This window comes from Tupaia chinensis, unplaced genomic scaffold (assembly GCF_000334495.1).
Source record: "Tupaia chinensis unplaced genomic scaffold, TupChi_1.0 Scaffold000311_2, whole genome shotgun sequence".
NCBI classification, from domain to species: Eukaryota; Metazoa; Chordata; class Mammalia; order Scandentia; family Tupaiidae; genus Tupaia; species Tupaia belangeri.
The window spans coordinates 6,691,755-6,716,126 of record NW_006159803.1 but is presented as its reverse complement, the minus strand read 5'-3'; the positions used below and the strand labels follow the sequence as shown (position 1 = coordinate 6,716,126).

General features: G+C 40.4%; 2 protein-coding genes across 2 annotated transcripts in view; one reads left to right on the top strand and one right to left on the bottom strand.

The window, feature by feature from the left end:
* Positions 1 to 24,372, bottom strand: part of LOC102485450 (succinate dehydrogenase [ubiquinone] cytochrome b small subunit, mitochondrial) — a 117,393-nt gene that overhangs the window by 57,702 nt on the left and 35,319 nt on the right. The window lies entirely within an intron of this gene.
* Positions 140 to 22,477, top strand: IL18 (interleukin 18). Its single transcript, XM_006151004.3, has 6 exons — positions 140 to 354; positions 13,392 to 13,478; positions 14,559 to 14,570; positions 18,608 to 18,736; positions 20,119 to 20,252; positions 22,072 to 22,477. Exons 1-6 carry the CDS (start codon positions 327 to 329, stop codon positions 22,285 to 22,287), a joined length of 606 nt encoding a protein of 201 aa, XP_006151066.1. The 5' UTR covers positions 140 to 326; the 3' UTR covers positions 22,288 to 22,477.

Sequence of the window (24,372 nt, the reverse complement as noted above, 5' to 3'; positions counted from 1 at the left end):
TCTGGGGGAAGGTCAGAGCCCCAACGTTTACAGAAGAAATTATTTTATCTAAATAATGATTTCACATTAAAAGAAATACCCGTATTCTCTGCCACTTTATTTCAATTTCTCTTGCCCTAGGAAAGAGCCCACATCCGAAGGCGGGTCCAAGGCGTGCGGAGGGCGGTCTCCTCTCCGGTTGGTTGGTTCCTCCTGCTTCTCTCCCCAACGCCCTGGATCGAGTAGGCTTAACAGCGAGGAGTTCTGCAAATTCTGCATTCCGGGCTACCTCCTGCTGCTGAAAGTTCTGTCGCCTTTTGCGTCAGGAAGAGAAAAAAGGTCTCTAGATGGCTTCTTCTGGCGGGGATTGCACAGGTAGGAAATATCACTCACTGCTTTTTATTTGAAAACTCAGGCTTGGCAATTAGAGGCAAGTAATCTTGAAGAGCGATTGAGAAGAATTTCAGTCCCTTGACATCGCTGTGATGGGCAGTCGGTAACAATTTAAGGAACATAAGCCACGTCAGAGCAGAAACTTGCTCTTTTACAGTAGAGAGAAAGTTATAGGAGAGTGTCATCTTAGACTAGGGTTTCTCAAGTTTTTTGTCTCATGACCCCTGTACACTCTTAAAAATCTTTGAAAACCCCAAAGTTCTGTTTCTCTAGAAATTAATTTCTAATTTAGAAATTATAACTGAAATTTAAAAAAAAAATCATTACCTTGTTATCGGTTTTAAAATAACAATAAGCATACTACATTAGCATATGTAGCATTTCAAATTAAAGATTACCAGGTAGTCCAAAAAAAACCTAGTGAGAAGTTTTCCATTTTTACAAATGTCTTTCATGTCTGATTTAGTGGAAGGCAACTCTTCTGCTCTATAGTCAGACTTTTACAAAATTTACAGAATGTAGTTTCTGGTAAACCTGTTGTACACTTGTGAGAGAATGAGAGAGGAAGAAGACAAATTACATCTTAGAATTAGTAGAAAATAACTTTGACTTCATGAACTCCTGAGAATCAGTGTTTTAGAGTGATAAAAATCAGTAAGCTTCTTTTTAAAGGCAGTCTCAACTCAGTTATATTAAAAGCAAACAAAAAAATTTGCCCAACGTTGGTAATCTTCATAGAATCTTTAACAATCATCTTGGGTTGGGTTATGATTAGGTAATATTATATTATTAGCATTCCCCATGGGAACTTTACTTCGTAATGTAGAAGAGGTTAATAAACATCAGTATTTTGAGGTTGAATAACAAAAATCAGGACACCCTGAAATACCTCTTTACTTTCTGCCTATATTCAGCTATTTGAAGTTCTATTAAATTGTCCTTTAAAATATATGTGTGTACCTGGAATGTTTTCCTATGGCTTATGAAATTAAATTCACATTCTTCTCCATGACTTCATTCTCTACAATGCAGTTCCACCTTACTCTGTGTTGACAGTACGCCAGCCCGACTGTTCACTAGAGTGAAAAAAACTGGCTCCATTCAGTCTATCCTTTACCACACCATGGTTTTGAAATGCACTTCCATGCTCTCCTCCATCTATTCAAATCTTTTTTAAAATTTTTATCTATTACTCTTATTATTTTGCTTTAATTTGCTCACCAGAGAGAGACAGTGAGGAAGTGAGAAAGCAAGCCGCCAGGTCCAGGACTTGAACTGTGGTTAGCTATGTGGGAGGCAGTGCCTCAACCGCCATACCACCTGCTGGCCCCCAGCTATTCAAATCTTAAGCAGTCTTTTTTTTTTTTCTTTTTAAGAATTATTTTATTTAACTTTCTCTCTTTCTTTCTTTTTCTTTCTTTTAATTTGATCAGAGAGGGACCGAGAGAGAGAGAGAGAGAGAGACAGAGAGTGAGAAAGCAAGCTACCAGATCCGGAACTGGAACCAGGTCGGCCATGTGGGAATCCAGCACTCTTAACCACCACGCCACCTGCTGGCCCCGTCAAATCTTAAATAGTCTGAGATTAAATTCAATTCTCCAGACCAGCCAGTGGCATGTCAGTGGAGACAGCTGAATCACACATGGCTGACTGTGCAGTTTGAGTCCTAGATCTGGCGGCTTGAAAACTATACAAGGTGTGTGTGTGTGCGTGTCCAAATTCCCAAAAGGAAATGGAAGAAAACGGACAGCGAAGTGGCCATCCCCCATGGGAGATTCTTTCTTATCCTTCCCTCCCCTTTCCCATCTCTCTCTGGAAAGCTCACATGCCTTCTGGTGTAAAAAAAATTCAGTTCTCCTTTTTTTTTTTTTTTTTTTTGAGAGGTTTTTGCTATAGGGCACGTGCGCTCACCACACAGACAGAGACAGAGAGACAGAAAGCGAGAAATCACCCCCCAGGGGGGATGGCCACGCTGCAATCCCTTCTCCTCCATTCTCCTCTCGGGATCTCGGGCACGCACGCACACGCACTCGGAGTGAGTTTTAAGCCACTGGGTCTGGGACTCGAACCGCAGTCAACCATGTGGGAGTCCAGAGACATAGCCATTACGCTAACTGCTGGTCCCATCAGTTCTCCTTTTTATACAACCATATCAGTGCCATTTGGATTATTTGCTTTTAGTCTTTATTAAAAATTTCAATTCTCTCTATACTGCTCCCATAACCACATATACACACTTATAAACTGGCAAAAATTTTTAAGAACAAGATTATTTATAGACCTGAAAAGCTGGGTTTTGATATTGTTAATAACAAGATAACTACCTACCTAGTTTTAGGGAATTAGTTATGTAGTATGCTTCCTCATTTCATCCCATACCCTATTCCACAGAATTGTAATTCCACAGTAAAAATAAAACATAGTCACAGTTGCTTTCCAAGTTCATGGCATTTTAATCTAACAGTATGTTTTTAAACTCCTTGCATCTCAGTGATGCTGGTTATATAATAAATATTCAATAAATATGTGTAGTTGGGCTGGAGAACTGGAGAAAGCAGATCACGATGTGACCAGACACTGGGGAGGGTACTTTTCTCTCTCTCTCTCTCTCTCTCTCTCTCTCTCTTTCTCTTTCTCTCTCATGTGTGCATATGCACACTCTATCGTGAATAAAGAAAGAAAAATGGGAGGTGGGGGGGAACAGGGGCCAGCAGTTGGTGTGGCAATTAAGGTGCTCGATCCCACATGACTGGTTTCATGGTTTGAGTCTCAGACTGGCAGCTTGAAAATCATACTGGGCGCATTTGCGTGCATGCACAAAAACCTGAGAGGAGATTGGAAGAGAAGGGACTGCAGCAAGGCCAACTGCCCTGAGGGGTGATTTCTCACCTTCCATGTGTGTGTGTGTGTGTGTGTGTGTGTGTGTGTGTTTCTGGTGAGCACACACACCCTATAGTAAAAACAAAAACAAAGAGGAAAGAAAATAGGGATGTAGCCCTAGGCACAGTGACAATGTGCTGCACAAGAGAAGGCAGATTCCACATGTTGATCATGGTTTGAATCCCTGGCCTAGTGAGCCTAAATCGCTCTAGGCACACACATGAGTGCCCAGGCTCCAATGGCTGGAGGACTGGAAGAAGGAAATCAAGGCAAGCAGATGAGCACCTGTGGTAGTGCTCTTTTCTCTCTCTCTCTCTTTCTGTTTCTCTCTCTCAGCATTTTTTTCTCTCATGCATGTACTCTATCAGGAATTAAAACATAAATATGTGTTGTCACAGAATTATGAAGAAGTGAGTACCAATGTATTTGCCACATATTAATGGTTAACTCTTTGTAACTCTAACTAGAGTCTAGAATTTCAGAATGCTGGAACTAGAAAATATCTTCAAGAATGACCCTCCAACTTCTTCGTTGTCTAAATGAGAAAATTGAGACCCTCAGAAATGACTTACCCCAGACAAAATTATAACTAATTTCCATCAGGACATTCTATATTCAGGAGCCTATGGCTAGTTTCCAAAGGCTTACTTTTTTTGTTTCAAAGAGTGAGTTGTCTGGCCAGCTCTGTAATCTGGTGGATAAGGGAGATGGATCCCACATGGCTGACTGTGGTCTGAGTCTTGGCCTCTGGGCTTGAAAAACATACTGAGTGTGCGTACAGGAGAGCAGGCCCAAAATCCTATTGGGGGATGCTTTCTCCTTCTCTGTTCTATCTCTCTCTGGCAAGCACAGGTCCTCTCAGCAATCAAAAAGACAAAGAACAAGTTGCTCCTACTTACTCAGGAGAGGATCTTTCTGAGGTAGTCTATAACTCTCAAAGATAAAAAGAGTCAATAGCCTGAGAATCATCAATGAAATATTCAAGCATTTCATCCAACAGGAACTATAATTTTTATAGACCAAAGAAAGCTAAGGAACATGGATAAGAAAGGAGAATGGAAAATAGGAGAAAGAAGGGCTTTTGCATAGAAAAATATGTCACAGGATGTATTGAGACCTAACAAAAAGAGTGGTAAGGGGACCAGCAGATGGCGTAATGGTTATGTTGCTGGACTCCCACCTAGTTCGAGTCCCAGACTAGTGGCTTAAAACTCACACCGGGTGCATATGCATATGTGTCCAAAATCCCGAGAGGAGAACAGAGGAAAAGGGATTGCAGGGTGGCCATCTCCCCTGGGGGAGGTTTCTCATTTTCTGTCTCTCTGACAAGGGCACATGCCCTATAGCAAAAATCTCTCAAAAAAAAAAAAAAAGAGAGAGAGAGAGAGAGAAAGTGGTAAGAAATCAACAAAGAATTTAAAATAAACACATGAAATAAAAAATAAGGGGAAGAACACGAGGGAAACTATTCTACTTTTTAAAAATTATTTATTTAATTTTTATTTATTTATTATTATTATTGCTATAGGCCCGTATGCTCACCAGAGAGAGAGAGAGAGGACAGAGAGAGAGAGGGAACTTGATAAAGTAAGCCACCAGGTCTGAGACTCAAACCGTGGTCGGCCATGTGGGAATACAACACCTCGACTACCATGCTATCTGCTGGCCCCAAATTAGTCTACTTTTTAAAGTCTGTTTTCAGGTTTCCTTCAATTTCTTTCTCTTTTTCGCTTCAGATGGAGGAAAAGTTTTAAGAAACCCCCCCGAATATACATATTAGTCCTTTTCCATACAGTCATGGCAACAAGGTTTAGCATAGCATTTATTCATTTAACATTTTTTGAGCTCCTACTATATAGTGAGCTTGTTGCAGATTTTGAAGATTCAGAAAATAAGGAGGAGTTGTTGTCCTACAGAGACTCCGTTTGAAGATGGGCAGACCTATTTATAATCAAAGTAATTTTAATCCAGTGCAGTAAGAGATATTTCTGAGACATGAACAGGGGTTTGGGGAAGGATGACACTGAAGAGAGACTGATTACCTAGAAATGTAGGAGTCAGGAAAGTTTCCCTAGAGGAGATATTTGACTCAAGGCAGGGCTAGCCCCTGAGGAAGTTGCTTCTCTCTCTCTCTCTCTCTCTCACTCTCGCTCAATAATTTAAAAATAAATATGAATTGTTTCAGAATTATGAAGAAGTGGGTACTAGAGCATTTGCCTATAGCAAGCAAGTGCCAGAAGTTGGCACTTAAAGTATGAAAGATGTAGAAGGATTTGGTGAGCAAAAAAAAAGCTGGGGATATTTTGGCTGTCAGGGGAATTATTCTGACAACCATAAGGGGTAGGGCAGAATCTGGAAGTAAGAAAAGCAAGTAGAGGAATATTCAGATAGAAAATGCCAGAAGTGTTTTAAAGGTTTGACTTTGAAACAGTGCTGATGGCGATGAAGACAGGATGACAAATTCTAGAAGCATTTCTAAGTTAGAATCTTCAGTAGTTATCAGACAGAGGGATTACTCCCAGATTTAGTTTGACACATGTTGGAAAGTAATTCGTTAGATATCTTGCATTTGGAACTGTGATATGGAGCCACATATTGATATTTGCAAGTTATATGTCCTCTAATAATTACCACCTTCCCCTCCCATCCATCCTAGATCTTCGTCAACCCGCCTTTTGTTGCCTCCCGCTTGACTAACTGTCACCAAAACTTTCTGATTCTCAAATTCAATGAACAAGTATAGGCTTGATATCTAAATGACAAGCTCTTCAGCTCCTGACTGCAAGCGGCCTCTCCTGAAACGCCTTTCTGTCTTGGTTTCTGTGACACTTCTCGGATTTTTAGAACTGAGCTAATAATAATTTCCACTCAAGCTGTTTTTTCCATTCTCTTTTTTATTCATTAATTAATGGGCCAACCATTCAACAAACTGCCCAAGCCAGAACCTTTGAAATCATCCTGAGTTCCTCCTGGGGCCAGCAGGTGGTCTGGTCGTTAAGGTGCTGGACTCCTACAAGGCCAACTGCTGTTCGAGTCCTGGACTGGTGGCTTGCTTTCTCATTTTCCCTCTCTCTCTCTCACTGTCTCTCTCTGGTGAGTGTATATACCCTATAGCAAGTTAAAATAATAACAATAAATAAAATAAATAAAAATAATTCTAAAAAAAAAAAACCCTCAATTCCTCCTTCTTTCATTTGACCCACAGCCAGTCAGCTGAAAAATTATCCTGCTTAATATCTTTTGGATCAACTACCTTTAAAGGTAGCTCTTTAAAACTTTTTTTTTTTTTTTAATTCTTAATAATGCATGCATGTGCAGGAGAGGAAAAAAAAAATAGCCCCCAGCAAAGTCTGGTCACACTGAAGCCTCCCTCCCTAGTCCTTCAGGATCCTGGGCATATATGCATGTACCCTCCAGCATGTTTCAGGTTGACCTGGCTGGAGATCCAAATCATGATCAGCCACTCCGGGAGTGGAGTCCATCATGCCACAGAGGCTAGGCCTGAAACATAAATTTGACCATGGCTTCCTTCTACTTAAAATGTCAGGATTTTTTCAGGAAAAGGAAAAAGAAAATTCAGCTATTTAGCCTATTTAAACCTGGCCTTTATATCTGACTTTTTTTACAAGCTCTGTCAAACTGAACTATATTGCAGGTTACATTTTATATGAGCTGAATTAGGCAAAATCAAACTAATGTAATATAAGAATAATAGTCTTACTGTACAGACAAAATGGGAATAATGTGAATTCCTCTAAATTAAATCGTTATCTAGAATGGCACAATGTCATAGCTGGTAGGCCAGACAAGTAAACTGTTAACACTTTTGCCACATGAAAGGGTCTCTCATACCTGGTAGAATTATCTGCTTCCATGTCCATACTGTGTAAGCTAAAATTTTCTTTAATTATAGTCATGCGCCACATAATGAGTTCAGTCAATGACAGACCACAATCATCTGGATGATCTTATAAGATTAGAACAGAGCTAAAAATTCCTATCAGCTAGTGACATGGTACTCCTCATAGTATAATGCATGATTCATGTGTTTGTAGTGATACTAGTGTAAACAAACTCAATGCCAGTTGTATAAAAGTCTAGCACTTACACATAGAACCAACCCAAATGTCCATGAACAGATGAATGGACTGAAAAAGTGTGGTATGTATACTATATGGAATACCATTCAGCCATAAAAAACAAGACCATGGCATCTGATAAAAGGTGGTTGAATATGGAAGATTTATTGCTGAGTGAAGCAAACCAGGCAATAAAAGAGATATTGTTTGTCTCCACTTAATATATACTGATTGTCCGCACTCTATGGTAGAGATGAAAAGACTGGACGACATAAAAGCAGTGAAGATAGTTATGCACACTGGAGACAGTGTGGAGGGGGGGTGGGAGAAGAGAAGGTATAGGATATAGAGTATAGGGAAGGAAATCAGGGTTAAAAATAGAGAGGCAAGCCATTTGCGGAACATAGAAGTGGTTTATTGCCTGTTGAGGATGATGTGTATAGTATTTTCAATTGGACTGGTCTGAGGTGTATTTCATGTTGGGTGAATTCTCTTTACAAGCCAAATGATGAATAGCGATCAAATGTTTTAAAAAAATAAGATTAATAATAAAAAAGGGCAAGGACATAAAGTGAAACCAGAAAAAGCCTTAACAATACCTAACTATATGACTTATGTATACATTTATTTTGAAAATAGCCCTCTAGCAGCTCACTTTTCTTTTCTTGTATGTTCTTACTGTCAAGTGCAGGGACTGTGATATAGAAAGGTCAATAAGCACTTATTTAATGGGGGAAAAAAGCATAGCACTTACAGTTACTGGTTTTGTATTTATTATTCCCCAAGTGAATGACTCACTCAGGACAACTTTGACTCACCCAGTACAACTTCTCACTCACCCAGGACAACTTCTAGTCCTTCGTTCCATTCATTGACAAAGTCCCTGGCCCAGCAGATGGCATGAAAGTCAAGGCAGCTAGACCCCACATGGCTGACAGTGCAGTTTGAGTCCCCAACCTAATGGGAACTCATGAAAAACATGAGAAAACATGCTGGGCGCGCGTGTGTGTGTAACTAAAATCCCAAGAGAATGTAAGAGAAGGGATTATGGTGTGGCCATCCCCTCTGGGGGGTGATTTCTCACTTCCCCTCTCTCTTCAGTGAGCATATATGCCCTATAGTAAAACTAAAAGAAAGAAAGTGCCCTATACAGGTATACCCTTTTTGTAACTTTTATTCCATATTTTCACTATATCTTTTCTATGTTTAGATATGCTTAGAGATACAAATACTTAACCACTGTGTTACAGTTGCCTACATATTGAGTCCGGAACCACACTGCACGAGTGTGTAGCCTTGGAGAAATAGGCTGTAAATACACCTAAGTGTGCCACTTACGCCATCTAGATTGTGTAAGCACACTCTAGGAAGCGTGCTTATTTCCACGACACAGTGTTGTCCAGTGACCCACTTCTGAGAACATACTAAGTGATGCATGACTATCGCAGAGGTTCTTGAGACATCAGAGCCAGATGCAGGGATAGACCATGTGGTGAGAGCACTAGAAAACACAGTAAGGATGCTAAGCAAGTTGAAACTAGGAGAGAAGACAAGAACACACTTTGGTTGTTGTAGATTTATGTGCTCCCAGAATATCTCCTCACATACTTTTATTCTTATTCCCAAGGCAAAGTTCATCTTCGGCTCTGTAAGAGCTTCACAATGATGGTTTTTTATTTTTCTGTCAAATGTGACTAGATTTGTATGATTTATGATAAAAATGATGAAGCTGCAAACAAGCCCTGTTTTCTGAGCTTCCCTGGTTACTAGGATTTGCTCACATTTTTCCCTCTTTATGGAATGCTTGTTGCCTGGCCTTGAAAATGCCAGTCTCTGGTTCAGCTGGTGGTGTAGTGGTTAAGGGAGCAGGATCCTATGTGGCTGATCTCACAGTTCAAATTCCAGACCCAGCAACTGAAAAAACACACCAGGCATGTGTGTGTGTGTGTATGTGCCCAATGTCCCAAAAGGAAAGAGAAATAGAGAAGAAGGATTTTTAGTGTGATCAACCCCCATTGGGGTGCTTTCTTACTTTCTCACTTTTTTTCTCACTCGCTCTCTTTCTCAGGCAAGTGCATGCACCCCCTGGCAAATTAAAGAAAGAAAGAAAGAAAGAAAGAAAGAAAGAAAGAAAGAAAGAAAGAAAGAAAGAAAGAAAGAAAGAAAGAAATCTAAAAAAAAAAAAGAAGAAGAAGAGGGGCCGGCAGATGGTGTGAAAGTTAAGATGGTTGGATCCCACAGGGCAGATTGCATGGTTCAAGTCCCAGACCTAGTGGCTTAAAAAACAGACCAGGCACATGTGCATATGTGCCCAAAATTCTAAGTACAGAATGAAGAAGAAGGGACTATGGCATGGTCATCTCCCCTGGCAGTGGAGGGAGAGGGGTCCTTTCTCACTTCACTTTCCTTCTCTATCTCCATCAGAGTGAAAGTGACATGCCCTATAGCAAAAATAGAAAAGAAAAAAAAAAAAAGGAGGAGGAGGAGGAAAAAGAGAAGAAAGGACAGGGAGGGAGGGAAGGAAAGAAAGAAGGAAGAGGGGAAGGAAGGAAGGAAGGAAGGAAGGAAGGAAGGAAGGAAGGAAGAAGGGAAGGAAGGAAAGAATGCCTGCTTCTCTAAGGCAGCACAGTCACTTCCTCTGAGAAATTTTCTTCAACAGCACCTAACATAGAGGCTCTCTTATAAACCCAGCGATTACAGCATCCATCATACTATTTTGTAACTATATGTATTTGACTCTCTGAGTCACTGCAGGGTAGGAGCTAAGTCTCATTCATGTGTGTTTCATCAACTTCTAGTTTCAAAATTTAATTGATTAATGAATTCAAATATTGAGTAAGACTTACATTCTAAGGTAATGGTGTCCTCTAAATCCATTCACTCACTGATCAACTAAATCCTTACCGTCGTACACCCTGGTAATTACAGTTCCTGCCTATACTGCTTGGTACATGGGTAGCTTTTTGTCCTACACTAATAATATAAAGAATGCCAAATTTCATTTAGAAGTCGGTGAAAACAAATATGTAAGGTTTTTCACACTCAAGTTCATGGGTTTCCAGATTTGGAATCCCTCGTCCATGATAAAATTCTGGAATATATGCAGTATATTGGAGTGGAGTTGGGTGGACCAGAAGGTAAGAGCAAGAGGCAGAGTTTTAAAAAATTTTAGGTCCAGGGCTAGACAGTGGTAAAATGTGACCCTCTGCAAGGCTGACTAACATAGAAAAGTTTCAGGTCTGCATCAGAGACTTCTCTCACCAAGCCCATGATCTGGAGTCAGCTAAACAGGTCAGGGGGGATCACGGTCTCGATCTTAGTAAGGGTGCTATAGCTTTGTCTCTCTCACTCATGGGAGAAATAAATAAACAGGAGCTGGCAGCTGGCATGGTGGTTAAAGGTGCTGGACTCTCACATGGGCAACCGTGGTTCGAGTCCCAAACCTGGCAGCTTGCTTTTTTTTCTTTCTCTCTCTCTCTCTCTCCCCCTTCCTCCATCTCTGGTCAAATTAAAATAAAGTTAAATAAAAGAATTCTTTTTAATAAATAAATAAATAAATAAATAAATAAATAACCTTAAAAATAAAAAAATGTTTCAGGTCCAGCTACATTGGCCTAGGTGACAGAGCACCACTGCACAATACTGGAGCCATGGGGGGCTGGGCTCAGATCTTGGATTGACCTGAACATGTTGGGCACACTCACACGAGCCTGTGTTTGTGGCTGGCTGGAGGCTTGCAGTGTGGCAAGACCCTGTTGAGGATACCTGTTGCCCTCGCTCTTTCTTTCTCAATAATATAATTTTTTTTTTCTTTTTTAGTTTCAATTAATTATTTATTTATTTTAAGGTTTTTGCCATAGGACGTGTGTGCTTGCCAGAGAAAGAGAGAGATGATGAGAGGGAAAGTAAGAAATCGCCCCCCAGGGGAGATGGTCATATCACAATTGACTCTCCTCCATTCTCCTCTTGGGATTCCAGGCATGCACACATATGCACCCCAAGCATGATTCTCAAGCCACAAGATCCAGGATTTGAACCATGATTGGCCATGTGGGGAGTCCAGCACCTTAACCACTCTACCACATGCTGGCTCCTAAAATTTTTAAAATATTTTTTTCATTGTCAGAGGACATGAGTGCCTACCAGAGAAAGAGATAAAGAGAAAGGAAGAACTCCACCCTCCCCCAAAGGGACATGGGCATGCTGCAAACCCTTTCCTCCATCTTTCCGTCCCGTTGGGTTTGGAGGCACTATGCACCCAGCCTGTTTTTGAAGCTGCTGAGGCTGGAATTCAAACCAAGTTTGGCCATATTGGATCCTGCTCCCTTAACTACTGTGCTACAAGGCTGGCCCCCAAAATACCTTTCAAATAATACAAATGTATTATTTGATCTTTTACAAGAAGACAAATTTATGTATTACTCGTGTAACGAACATAATATAGCACATACTCCAAGTCAAAAGCTGCTGCTGCTGCTGAAGGAAAAAGAGGACCATTAAATGCCAGAGCCCTTCAGCCCTCTCCCACCCTGTCCCACCTCCAAGCAGAAACATCGTGTTTGTCACTGCCTCACCTTCAGCTCTTAGGCAATAAAGTCACAAACTTCCAGGCTCTCACCAATGGGAACCCACTGGCTGTAAGACAGGGATGAAACCAGCCCCCAGTGAAAGGACAGGATTAGGTGTGTTAAGCATCCTCAGATGCAGCTATATGTGTACTGGCAATATATTTATATTTTCCTGAGGAATAATAGAACAATAATTCAGGTCAATAGTGAAGCACCTACCCAACCTTTCTAATATGTTTAATGAGAAAATGCTTTCTAGAATCTAAGTGTCTGATGGTTTATACGAGAACATTTAAACATGGGTGTTTGGGACCAGCTCTGTGACCTAGTAATTAAGACAGCTGAATCCCACATGGCCGATTGCACAGTTCGAGTCCTAGACCAGTGACTTGAGAAAAACATGCCAGGCATATGTATGTGTGCATGTGCCCAAAATCTCAAAAGGAGGGAGAGGTGGAGGAGAAAAGATTGTAGTGTGACCATTCTCATAGGGGCGGCTTTCTCCTCTCCCTCTTTCTCTGTCTTTGTCTCTCTGGTGAATGCATTACACCTTCGGGCTAAATAAATAAATAAATAACGGGGGAGGATATTAATAAGCTGAAGTTCCTGGCTCCTGGCCTTCATTAAATGCCCAGAGTATTCATTCCGTACTGGGTGATACACTAGCTTCTGAATTCGGAGGTAACACAAAGTTGTAGTAAAAGGTTAACATCGTGTTTGTCACTGCCTCACCTTCAGCTCTTAGGCAATAAAGTCACAAACTTCCAGGCTCTCACCAATGGGAACCCACTGGCTGTAAGACAGGGATGAAACCAGCCCCCAGTGAAAGGACAGGATTAGGTGTGTTAAGCATCCTCAGATGCAGCTATATGTGTACTGGCAATATATTTATATTTTCCTGAGGAATAATAGAACAATAATTCAGGTCAATAGTGAAGCACCTACCCAACCTTTCTAATATGTTTAATGAGAAAATGCTTTCTAGAATCTAAGTGTCTGATGGTTTATACGAGAACATTTAAACATGGGTGTTTGGGACCAGCTCTGTGACCTAGTAATTAAGACAGCTGAATCCCACATGGCCGATTGCACAGTTCGAGTCCTAGACCAGTGACTTGAGAAAAACATGCCAGGCATATGTATGTGTGCATGTGCCCAAAATCTCAAAAGGAGGGAGAGGTGGAGGAGAAAAGATTGTAGTGTGACCATTCTCATAGGGGCGGCTTTCTCCTCTCCCTCTTTCTCTGTCTTTGTCTCTCTGGTGAATGCATTACACCTTCGGGCTAAATAAATAAATAAATAACGGGGGAGGATATTAATAAGCTGAAGTTCCTGGCTCCTGGCCTTCATTAAATGCCCAGAGTATTCATTCCGTACTGGGTGATACACTAGCTTCTGAATTCGGAGGTAACACAAAGTTGTAGTAAAAGGTTCCTTTTATGTAAAAGGAAAAATGACTGCCTCTTTACAGGTTTCTCTTTGCTTTTCTTAGGAATACAGACGGCTGTTGAATCAGAAGATGACAATGTCATCAACTTTGTGGAAATGAAATTTATTAACAATATGCTGTATTTCAAATGTAAGTCTAAAGCAGTAAGACAAATATGGTGTTCAGATACATCTATTTGTATTCAACTAGAAAAAATGTTGTCGGGTGAACTAATGAGTGACTTCTTTTTTGTCACCAACTTGCATTATAATAGTAATAGTTCCCATCTTTGAAAAAAAAAGAAAAGAAAAGAAAGAAAAGATTGGCCCTCTAGAAAGTAATCACAACATGTCCAAGGTCCAAGGTCCAAGCTCCAAGCACGTGTGTCACTACAGGTGACAACCATACTGGCACTTTAGCGGTAGCCACTCTCAAGGTGCTAACAGGTACATATGAAAACCCACAAGACTGGGTACATTCAGGAAATATGACTTCCCGAAGCAAACTGGCAAATTATGTAAGAGATACTGAAATCTAGAGTTCTGTAAATGACTTGTTCCATTTAAAAATATATATATGACGAATAAAAATGAATTGTTATGATTAACCACCCATAGGCAATTCAACTTCATTTGAAAGCGAGGCCAGCAGGTAGTGTGGGAGTTAAGGCTCTGGATCCTCGAATGGCCAACTCTGCCATTTGAGTCCTGGACCTCAAGGTGTGAAAAGCTCACATGTGTGTGCATGCCTAAAAAATCCCGAGGGAGAATGGAGGAGAAGGGATGTCAGTGTGGCCATCCCCATTGAGGGGTGACTTCTCAATTTCCCTCTTTCTCTGTCTGTGTGTCTCTCTGGCAAGGGCACCCACCTTCTGGCAAAAATCTAAAAAGCAAAGCCATGAAAAGTCCTTAAGCAATTTTCCATTTAAACAATCAATTTAAGAGTTAAAATCTATCATTTTATAAAAATCTCTTTGTAGCTACATATTGAAATTTATAATTCCAAGATTTAAGTTTTATTCTACCTGAAAACATATGAAGTCTAATGAGCTTCATTTTATGGACCTTTGGGTGATCATATGTAATCGTATTTCTGAGGGAGACCAATAAAAGTTATGACCAGTAAAACAGGAGAATGGCAGAAAAGAGTAGTAAAAGGATAGGTTAGGAGAAAGTTCTGAATTAAAATATAGATTTTAACATATTTTGTTTCTCTTTTGTTCCCCTTTAGCTGAAGACGACGGTAAAGTATCTATGCGTTTTTCTTTGCAAAGTAGCTGCCTAAGTCAGATCCATATCACCACTGTCAACTGGAGACCGTCCATGTGTGACCAGTCTACTTGAGAAACTCATGTCCCCTCAAAGGAATATGGACTTAACAGTGAAACTTTGAAATCAAGACAACCCTAAGGGATAAATGTACTTCTCCAGCTTAAGGAATTCTCCAGCTCTTAGAATCTACAAAATAGACCTTACCTATGGCATGGGTCTTAAGACTAGTGGGAAGTCATGGATTCTCTGGAGGGCAAAGGGAAAGGGAATTGAAACATAAGAATTGTCCCAAATCAGTGACAGTTTCCTTCCTTAACTTCCTCTCTCAGAAATGCCTTTGGAAGAAGCCTGGGTGACTCTCAAGGGTCAGGGAGTTCTAGAAGTAGAGGTGATAGGGATGGACAAAGCAAACAGACCATATTCAAAGGAAGTATGGCATGCCTGAGAAATTAGGAGGAATTTAGGGACCAGCAGTTAGCGTAATGGCTATGTCACTGGACTCCCATGTAGTCGACCGCAGTTCAAGTCCCGGACCTGGTGGCTTAAACTCACGCCGGGCACATGTGTGTGCATGCCCAGGATCCCGAGAGGAGAATGGAGGAGAAGGGAATGCAGTGTGGCCATCCCCCCCAGGGGGTTGATTTCTCGCTTTCTGTCTCTCTGTCTCTGTCTTTCCATGAGTGCACATGCCCTATAGCAAAAACCTCTCAAAAAAAAAAAAAAAAAAAGAAAAGAAAAGAAAAAAGAAAGAAATTAGGAGGAATTTGGGGTGGGAATAGAATGATGAGAGAAGCTATTAATAGAATGATAAATAGGGTACAGATCCAGAAGTTCTCTTATTCCACATATGGAATTTGGATCTTATTTTGCAAGGTAATAGGGATTCATTAGGCACAGTATGTATTAGCTAAGGTATACATTACTTTGCAGTAACAAAGAGACCCAAAAATATATTAGCTGAATAAGATAGAAATGTTTCTCTTAAATGAAGTTCAAGTAGGCTGTGCAGGGTTATTATGGCTAAATGCAGCCTGATGACATTGGGATCTCAAGTTTCTTCTCTCTTGTTATTCTATCACTCCCCAGTTGTTGAATTCATCCACATAGTCTAAAATCATCAGATTTCCTATTTCCTGGTCTATATCCTGGTTGCTGAGAGAGTCAAGATAAGAGGAAGACAGACCCCTTCCTTTTAGAGACTCCACTGAGAATCTGTACATCAATTCCACATCAGTTCCAGTCATATTTAGTACATGGCCACGCCAACCATAAGGAAATCTAGAAAATATCATCTTTATTCTGAGCAGCCATGTCATTAAAATTTTGAGATACCATGATTGTATTTTAAAAAATAATCTTTGGCTTCAAAAAAAGAATTGATGGTGCAGGGTGGGTGGGAGACAAAAAAGGAAAGCTGTCAGTTAAGAGACTGTTATTTTAGACCATGTAAGAAATGATGGTGACATGACCTTGGGTAGGCATAGCAGGGTGCTGTGAATAGATCTCAGAAACACTTGAAAGAATCAGTAGGACATGATGGAGCCTAGATTTGGAAGAAGGTGAAAAGGAAGACAAAAAAGATCATGCCTTCATTTCTCACATAGGAAATCTGTACCATTTAGTGAAATAGGAAATACAGGACGAAGGTTTGGTGTCTAGGGCAAAGAGGAAAGTCAATGACAGGTTTAGTTTTGGATCTTGAAGCATCCATGAGACATCCTAGTAGAGATGTCCAGTAAATTCTTAGACATTCAGTTCTGGGTTTTAAAGAATTCACACTAGAGATAGGTAAAGGCATACGCAGAAAAATGGCATCTGAAGTTGTAAGAATAAGAAAATCAGAGAAAACATGTAAGTTGAGAGAGTAAAAACCAAGCAAGCAGTAAAAAAGGATGCAGTAAAAAGAAGAAGTTAATACAGAACACAGAGGCCACTAACTAAAAGGGAGAGGGAAATAAACAAGAGAACGCCAGACCCCCAGGAGGGCACGTAGGGTGGAGGTAACATGCACTCAGCTGAAGTTCGAGCCCTGAACATTCAGGGCCAGGAAGTAGCTGAGATTTAGCAACGGTGAGGTCAGTGACCTCAATCAAAGTACTTTGACAGAGAAATGGAGGCAGAGGCAGATTGCGAGTAGAAGAGCAGCTGGAAATTAAGGAGATAAAACAGACAATTCTTGCCAGAAGCTTGGCTATTAAAAGGAGAGAAACAAGATGCAGAGTGGGCTAGAGTTGGGAAAGAGGTTTACATCTCAACATAAATCTCAAAAATGAAAATCTTTATGCTTTTCTGATTTAAAAATAATATGATTACAACTAATTCAGGCAATTAAAAAAAAAAAACAGTAACAGGAAAATCGCCCAGAAATAATAATAGCAATCATTTTGATGTAATATTTCTATACTTTTTATAAATATATATGTATACACAAATGCTTATATTATTATTGAAAGGGATTATACTATACCTAAGCATATCTATTTAGTGATATAGATGGACATCTTCCCATGGCAACAAATAATCGCAGTGATATTTACTTCATAATATTCCATAGTAACGGCATATCAAAATTTATTTAAGTAATCCCTAGGAGTGAACATTTATAACATTTTCAATTTGCTGTCATTATTTTTAAAGTTTATTTATTTCTTCCATGAGGGAAGGAAAAGTGCCCCTCCCAAAGGGTCTTCACACTGCCCCCAGCCTCAGCTAGCCAGGACCACAGACACGTGCACACATACCTGGCCATGTACAAGCAGACCTCAGGATGCAAACCCAGGACCTTCCCAAGTGACTTCCACATTGTGGAGCACTGCATTACTGCTGTGCCACCACAGTTGGCCTGTCTGTTGTTACTAACAGGTGCTCCCATAAGCATTCTTGTACAGAAATGTTTACACATTATCTGATTGTTTCTGTAGAATCCAGGAAGTAGAATTGCTAGGTTGAGAGAGGAGAAGGGATGATTGGTAAATCATGTCTCAGTAGAGAGTACGTGCAGGGCAAGATGGGATCTAATGCCTTAGATATCAGAAAGGGCAGCTGGGAAAGGGATAAGAGAGGCAGAGGAAATAACTGGTGTTGTCACAGTTAAGTGGAGCCTCAGGAAGTTACTTGGTGAGAGTGAGAGTGGAGGTGAGGATGGAGAGGTACTGAAGAAAGTGAAGATTTGAAATTGCAGCAGTAGGCTATTTAAATGAATGCCAAACTGGAAAAGGAACGTGGTATTGATCATTGATGTACTCGTACAGTCACCAACCTAAACATCTGTATATCATCAACACTCCACAGCCAGGTTTGGAGTTCTATAGCAGAAGGATAAATTGGGGACTTAAGATACTGGCAAAAGAGCAGGTAAGATGATAAACCATATTGCACAGGAAAGGAAGGAAGATGAAGAGGATAGATAAAGAGGACATTAAAGAATCAGGAGACTGGAGGACTTAGGAAGTTTAAAAATGTGTATAGTTAGAACAGACGCATAAGAATTATAAAAGGCGGGACCAGCAGTTAGTGTAATGGCTATGTTGCTGGATTCCCATGTCATCGACTACAGTTCGAGTCCCAGACTCGGTGGCTTAAAACTCACGCCGGGCACATGTGCGTGTGTGCCCAAGATCCTGACAGGAGAATGGAGGAGAAGGGATTGCGGTGTGGCCATCCCCCCAGGGAGTGATTTCTCACTTTCTGTCTCTCTGTCTCTCTGTGTCTGTCTGGTGAGTGCCTGCACCCTATAGCAAAAACTTCTACCAAAAATAAATAAATAAATAAAATATACATATATATATGTGTGTGTGTGTATGTATGTGTATATATATATATATATATGGATAAGAGACTGGATGGAAAGTAGGATAACCAAAGTTAACATTTCAGAGGCAGAGGCAGATAGTTCTAAGTGCAAACAAGAAATAGAGTGTGCCCTTGGAAGTAGGTTAAAAAATAATAGGCAACTCTATTATAGCATTGAAATTGTTTTTTTCTAATGACATTTAATATATATTGCAGAAAACCTGGAATCAGATCACTTTGCCAAGCTTGAACCTAAACTATCCGTCATACGAAACGTGAAAAACCAAGTTCTCTTCATTGATCAGAAAAAGCAACTTCTGTTTGAAGATATGCCTGACACTGACAGTAAGGATTTTTTTTCAATTTACTTATTTGCAAACCTAGAAATAACTAGCTACTTCTTCCCATTCTATTTTACTGTTTACATTTTTCTATGCTAGACCTAATCCTCAGATGAAACATCATAATAGTAATAATAATTCCACTTACAAGAAACCTTATAGGGCATCCCTATATTTTAGTTGGAGTAAAAAACTGAATAAATAAGTACACTGCCAGGGATTGGGCCACTTTGAGCCTACACTAAAATCACCAACCCCTTTAATTATAGTTGCATGAACTGTGTAAGATCTCTGTAAAGTTGGACCCTTAATCCCTGCTGGGTGTAGCTGTAAACACTGGTAGCATTTTTAAAATTTGAAATAAAAATAAATATGCGAGCATTTCAAATGATTCTGCCTGGCACAGAAACTTAGACTGCCTTAGAAAATGACTAAGCTTATGTACCTTCCATGATTTGAATTTAATATCAGAGTTTTAGGGTTGGTTGAAACAGTAACTATGTATTCTTGAAAAATATTAAATTTTTACTTTAGCAAATATATTTTAATATTTTATTTAGCATTTAAAAGTTAAAGACTATTTTTCTTTTTAGAATTCATAATATCTTTAAGACACCCCAAAGGTTGTTTCATGTGTGTTGTATCACATTTAAATATGCTTTAAAGAATGCCTGGGCTGAGACCAGCAGTTGGCGTAATGACTATGTGGTTGGACTCCGATATAATCGACTGCAGTTCGAGTCCCAGATCCGGTGGCTTAAACTCATGCCAGGTGCATGTGCATGTGTGCCCAAGATCTTGAGAGGAGAATGGAGGAGAATGGATTGTGGTGTGGCCATCCCCCCGTGGGGTGATTTCTTGCTTTCTGTCTTTCTGTCTCTCTTATGTCTTTCTGGTGAGCACAGACGCCCTATAGCAAAAACCTCTCAAAAGAAAAAAAAAAAAAAAAAAACGAAAGAAAAGGGCCACCCCATACTGCAGAGGTTAAGTGCTGTACATAGAGAGCTGGATGGCACCTGCCTGACTGTAGTTCAAGTCCTGGCCCCCCAGTGGGTTGAAAATCACACTGGGTGCATGTGCTTGTATGCTTCCAGTTTTGATGGGATGGCAATATGGAGGACAAAGGACTATGGCATGACCACACCCCATTAGGGGTGCTTTTGTGCTCTCTTTCTTTCTGTCTCTCTATGGCAAGTGCATGCTCCCTCTGACCAAAACAAGAAAATAAAAATGACCACTGTATATTGTGACCTGCTGATTAGCCAAATCTGAGTGCACAATGGGTAAACGGATCTATTCAGGACTCTCTTTGGGTTAAACTTTCACAAATATTGACTTGCAAAAATTCTTCTAACTAGTGCTCTCATTTATTAATATTTATTTCAGGTAATAAATCCCAGGTCAAATTTAAAATATTTATGTATAGAGACAGCCTTATTAGAGGTCTGGCTGTAGCCATCTCTGTGGAATATAATGAAATTTCTACTCTCTCCTGTGAGAACAAAACTCTTTCCTTTAAGGTAAGACCAAGCCTCACTTTGTTCTTTAGTCATATTAATGGACAAACGTAGAAAACCTGAGTCTGACCTTTTGTCTGGAAAGAATTAGAAAGAATCCAAGAACTATTAAAATAGTAAAAATTGCCTAACTTTTTAACTTATTGTGGTAACATTATGACCACATCCTTTAGCTTTCAGTTGGTGCATGCTATCATTTGAAAGTTGATCTGGTTAAATAAAATGAATAAGATCAGTTGTCAATGTAACATTATCATTATTATGCCAAAGCCAGGTCTACATTATTTATAGCCATTACTTTTTTCTTTATTATTTTTATGTCTCTTATTTTTTCTGTTTTATTCATATTATTAGATAAATATCCATGAACTATAGCCATAGACTGACCCCAGAATACTATTTTTTTTTAATAAGAGAGATTTTTTTTTGCTATATTACACTTGTGCTCACTGGAGAGAGAGAGAGAGAGACAGAAAGTGAGAAATCACCGCCCCAAGGGAGATGGCCATGCCGCAGTCCCTTCTCCTGCATTCTCCTCTCAGGATTTTGGGCACACACACATATGCACCCAGAATGAGTTTCAAGCTGCTGGGTTCAAGACTTGAACTGCATTTGGGCCATGTGGGAGTCCAGCCCCTTAACCACTATGTCACCTGCTAACTCCAACCCAGAATATTTTCTAATCAATAAGAGCAGTGAGGAGATGCTCACAAATAGACAGTGTTTCAAAGGAGAATCTCATATCATGAAGATTCGCCAATAAGTCTCATCAGGTTCACTCAGTCCCTATGAAAGAAAGTTAGGATATGACCTTAGTGGAGGTGTCAAGGGACAACTTGGGAGAGAGGAAAAACGCCACTCGAGAATATAATCTGCATAAGAACAGTGGCATGCAACAGACAGAGCTTCCAAGTGAACCCCTCAGCAATCTCCTTTTAGAGTTCCACCCCTTCAGCTGGCACTATGGAGTCTCCACTCCAGACCTGATAGACAGGAAGTTTAGTAGTCATGCCGGTAGTAGAGGCCTGGGAGGGAAGGGCATGGCGGACAGTTAAGTGTGTTGTTACATAGAAACAGACTTTGAAGGGAAGAGATGGCCAAACTCAAGCTCTGTGGGGTAGAGGAGAACTAACGGAGCTACAGAGGTAGATGCGGAAACCAAGATAAGCCTCATCTACACTGCATTCTTGTTGGGAGAGACTGGCTGGCACTCTTTAAGAAGCATGTTAAGAAGATAGGAATAATGTTTAGCACGTCATAGGAACTGGGGAAAATCTAGATTTAGGGAGACCGAAGCTTATACAAATTTTGGTCGCCCTTTTAAAGAGAAAATAAAATGACCAAAGATACAAACTCAGTAATTTATTTAGAGTATGGGGGAAAAAAGGCGGAGGGGGGGGTGCTTAGAAGAGACTGTGGGCCAGTTGATGGCATGGTGGTTAATCCCACCACTATGGTGGCTGGATCCTACATAGCCAACTACACAGCTTCAGTCCTGGACCTGGCAGCCTGAAAAACACACTGACGGTGTGTGCATTTGTGCCTAAAACCCTGAGAGGAGAATGGAAGAGAATGACATGGTCATCTCCCCTGAGGCGGGGGGTGATTTCTCTCTCTCTCTCTCTCTCTCATCAGTGAGATCATGTGCCCTATATGTATATTAAAAAAAAAGGAGAGGGCATTCATATTCCTTTAGTCAAAGATATTTTTCTGAACTCTTAAGAAGAAAAATTAGTTCTGTTTAGTAATAGACTTCCAAATTAACTGCATGTGATCAAATTGTTCCTGTCCTTAAAAAAGCTAACGTTTTTTTTCTCTCTAGAATATCAGTCCTCCTGACAATATCAGCGACACAAAAAGTGACATCATATTCTTTCAGAGCAAAGTGCCAGGACACAATAAGATGCAATTTGAATCATCATCATACGAAGGGCATTTTCTAGCTTGTGTAAAAGAGAACGACCTTTTCAAACTCACTCTGAAAAAAAAGGGTGACTGTAAGGATAAATCTGTAATGTTTACTGTGGAAGCCAACTAGATATTAAAATTTCTTATTTTGAGCAGGGGGAGATTTTGTGTATCAGACAGGTTTTAAAAGTTTATGAGCCTATAATTGTAACGGTGAAATAAAAGGAATACTGTTCTCAAAAGACACCATTAAGAAATGAACAAGCTTTTATGAAATTGAATTGACTTCCATGTATCCAAGTGAATAAAATATTTGTATAATTGTAAAAAATGCATGCTTTCTTCATTGTTAATTGGTGCATAGGTTATACTCAGTAGAATTTTTTTTGTAATTTTAGGGGTTATAAGTTGTAATGATGAAAGATATCAATAATTGAATTTTCTAATTTTTAAAAATATCACTAAACCACTAAGATTTGTATAGGGAGGCTATTTTAGCTCATTCTGTTGTTAAGAGCAGAAATACCCGAGTCTGGGTAATTTAAGAGAATTACGTTTCTTTAGCTAGAAAGCCTTAGCGCATGGATACAATCCAGCTAAATTCTCTGCAACAGTGTAATAATTTTTCCAATGCCAGTGAGATATTCCTCATTTCGTCTCAGATCTCAGAATGGCCCTTACTACCTGTATTTCCATCAGCATTCTGGTCATGACCATTTAGTTCACCTCTAAAAGGTTCTAAACGTTCCGAGTCTTGCCACGTTCCATCAGAAACAAAGCTTTTTCTAGCATGTTCCTCCAGATTCTTCCAGACTCTGCCCATGACTTCATTCTAAAGCCACTCTCACATCTCTGATTTGTTATTACCAAACTGCTCCACTTCTCAGTGCCAGTTTTCTGTTTTAGTCCATTCTGTTGCTGAATCTGGGTAACTTAAGAGAACAGAGGCTTATTTCGCACATATTACAAAATCTAAGAGCATGGGCTAGCATCCGGTGAGGGTCTTGTTGCGTCATGACGTGGGGGAGGCGGGAGCACGTGTCTGCATCTACCTGTCTCTGCTCTGGTCTCGCTCTCCCCCCTTGTAAACCCACCTGTATTCAGGTGGAGGCTCCACCCTGATAACTGCTGCTCTTGACACCCACTAGTTGAAGGTTAACTTCCACCAGGCTGTGCTTGGCGGGAGGGGGGGAAAGGGGGGCCATAGGGGGCGAGGGGGGTTCTGCAGCTCGAGGTGAAGCACGCTCAAGGCCTAGCTTAGTATAAGCCTGCATGGAAGCGTCCACTGCAGGTACTGCTGAATGCTTGTTTTCATCCAATCTAAGATGCAGTTGATTGTAAAATGCCCCATTATTTTATGTACCTTTAAGAAAAGACTACCAAGGACCAGCAGATGATGTAATGGCTATGTCGCTGGACTTCCCATGTAGCCGACCACAGCTTGAGTCCTGGACCCAGTGGCTTAAACTCACGCTGGGTGTGTGTCGAGCGTGCCCAAGATCCCAAGAAGAGAATGGAGGAGAAGGGATTGAGGCATGGCCATACCCCTGGGGGGTGATTTCTCATTTTCTGTCTGTCTGTCTCTGTCTTTCCGGCGAGCCCACGTGCCCTATATAGCAAAAACCTCTCCAAAAAAGAAAGAAAGAAAGAAAGAAAAGACTGCTGAGGACCAGCAGATGGCATAATGGTTACATCGCTGGACTCCCATGTAGTCCACTGCAGCTCGAGCCCCAGGCCCAGCAGCTTAAAACACATGCCCGGCACGCGTGCATGCATGCCCAAGAGGAGAATGGAGAAGGGACTGTGGTGTGGCCATCCCCCCTGGGAGGGGTGTGATTTCTCATTTTCTGTCTCTCTGTCTCACCCTGTATTTCCGGCAAGCGCACATAAAAAATAATCACTTAACGAAAAAGAAAAGACAAGACACTGCCAACTAAACTCTGATGTGCTTAGAGATGTTAAAATGTTGCATATCTTAGAATTAATGAAACACAGTTCACAATCTAATACTATTTACATTACTCTAATATAAATGCCTTCATCTCTGTAAATAGTGTATGCTAAACACATAATATGTGTGTAACTCATTTCTGTGGAAATTAGGGGGAAATGTCTGAATTTCACATCCGAATCAGTGAGAACAGTAGAGAATCGTGTGGCTATTGAGATGATCGCTATTGGAGGGAACAAGTGCTTAGAATGAAAGTGACCCTGC

Bases quoted from the DNA above. Each gene is read 5' to 3' on its own strand.
- IL18 (XM_006151004.3), top strand. From the start codon at position 327: ATGGCTTCTTCTGGCGGGGATTGCACAG. The intron at 355-13,391 runs GTAGGAAATATC...TGCTTTTCTTAG, and splicing joins TTCTGGCGGGGATTGCACAG to GAATACAGACGGCTGTTGAA. The intron at 18,737-20,118 runs GTAAGGATTTTT...TATTTATTTCAG, and splicing joins AGATATGCCTGACACTGACA to GTAATAAATCCCAGGTCAAA.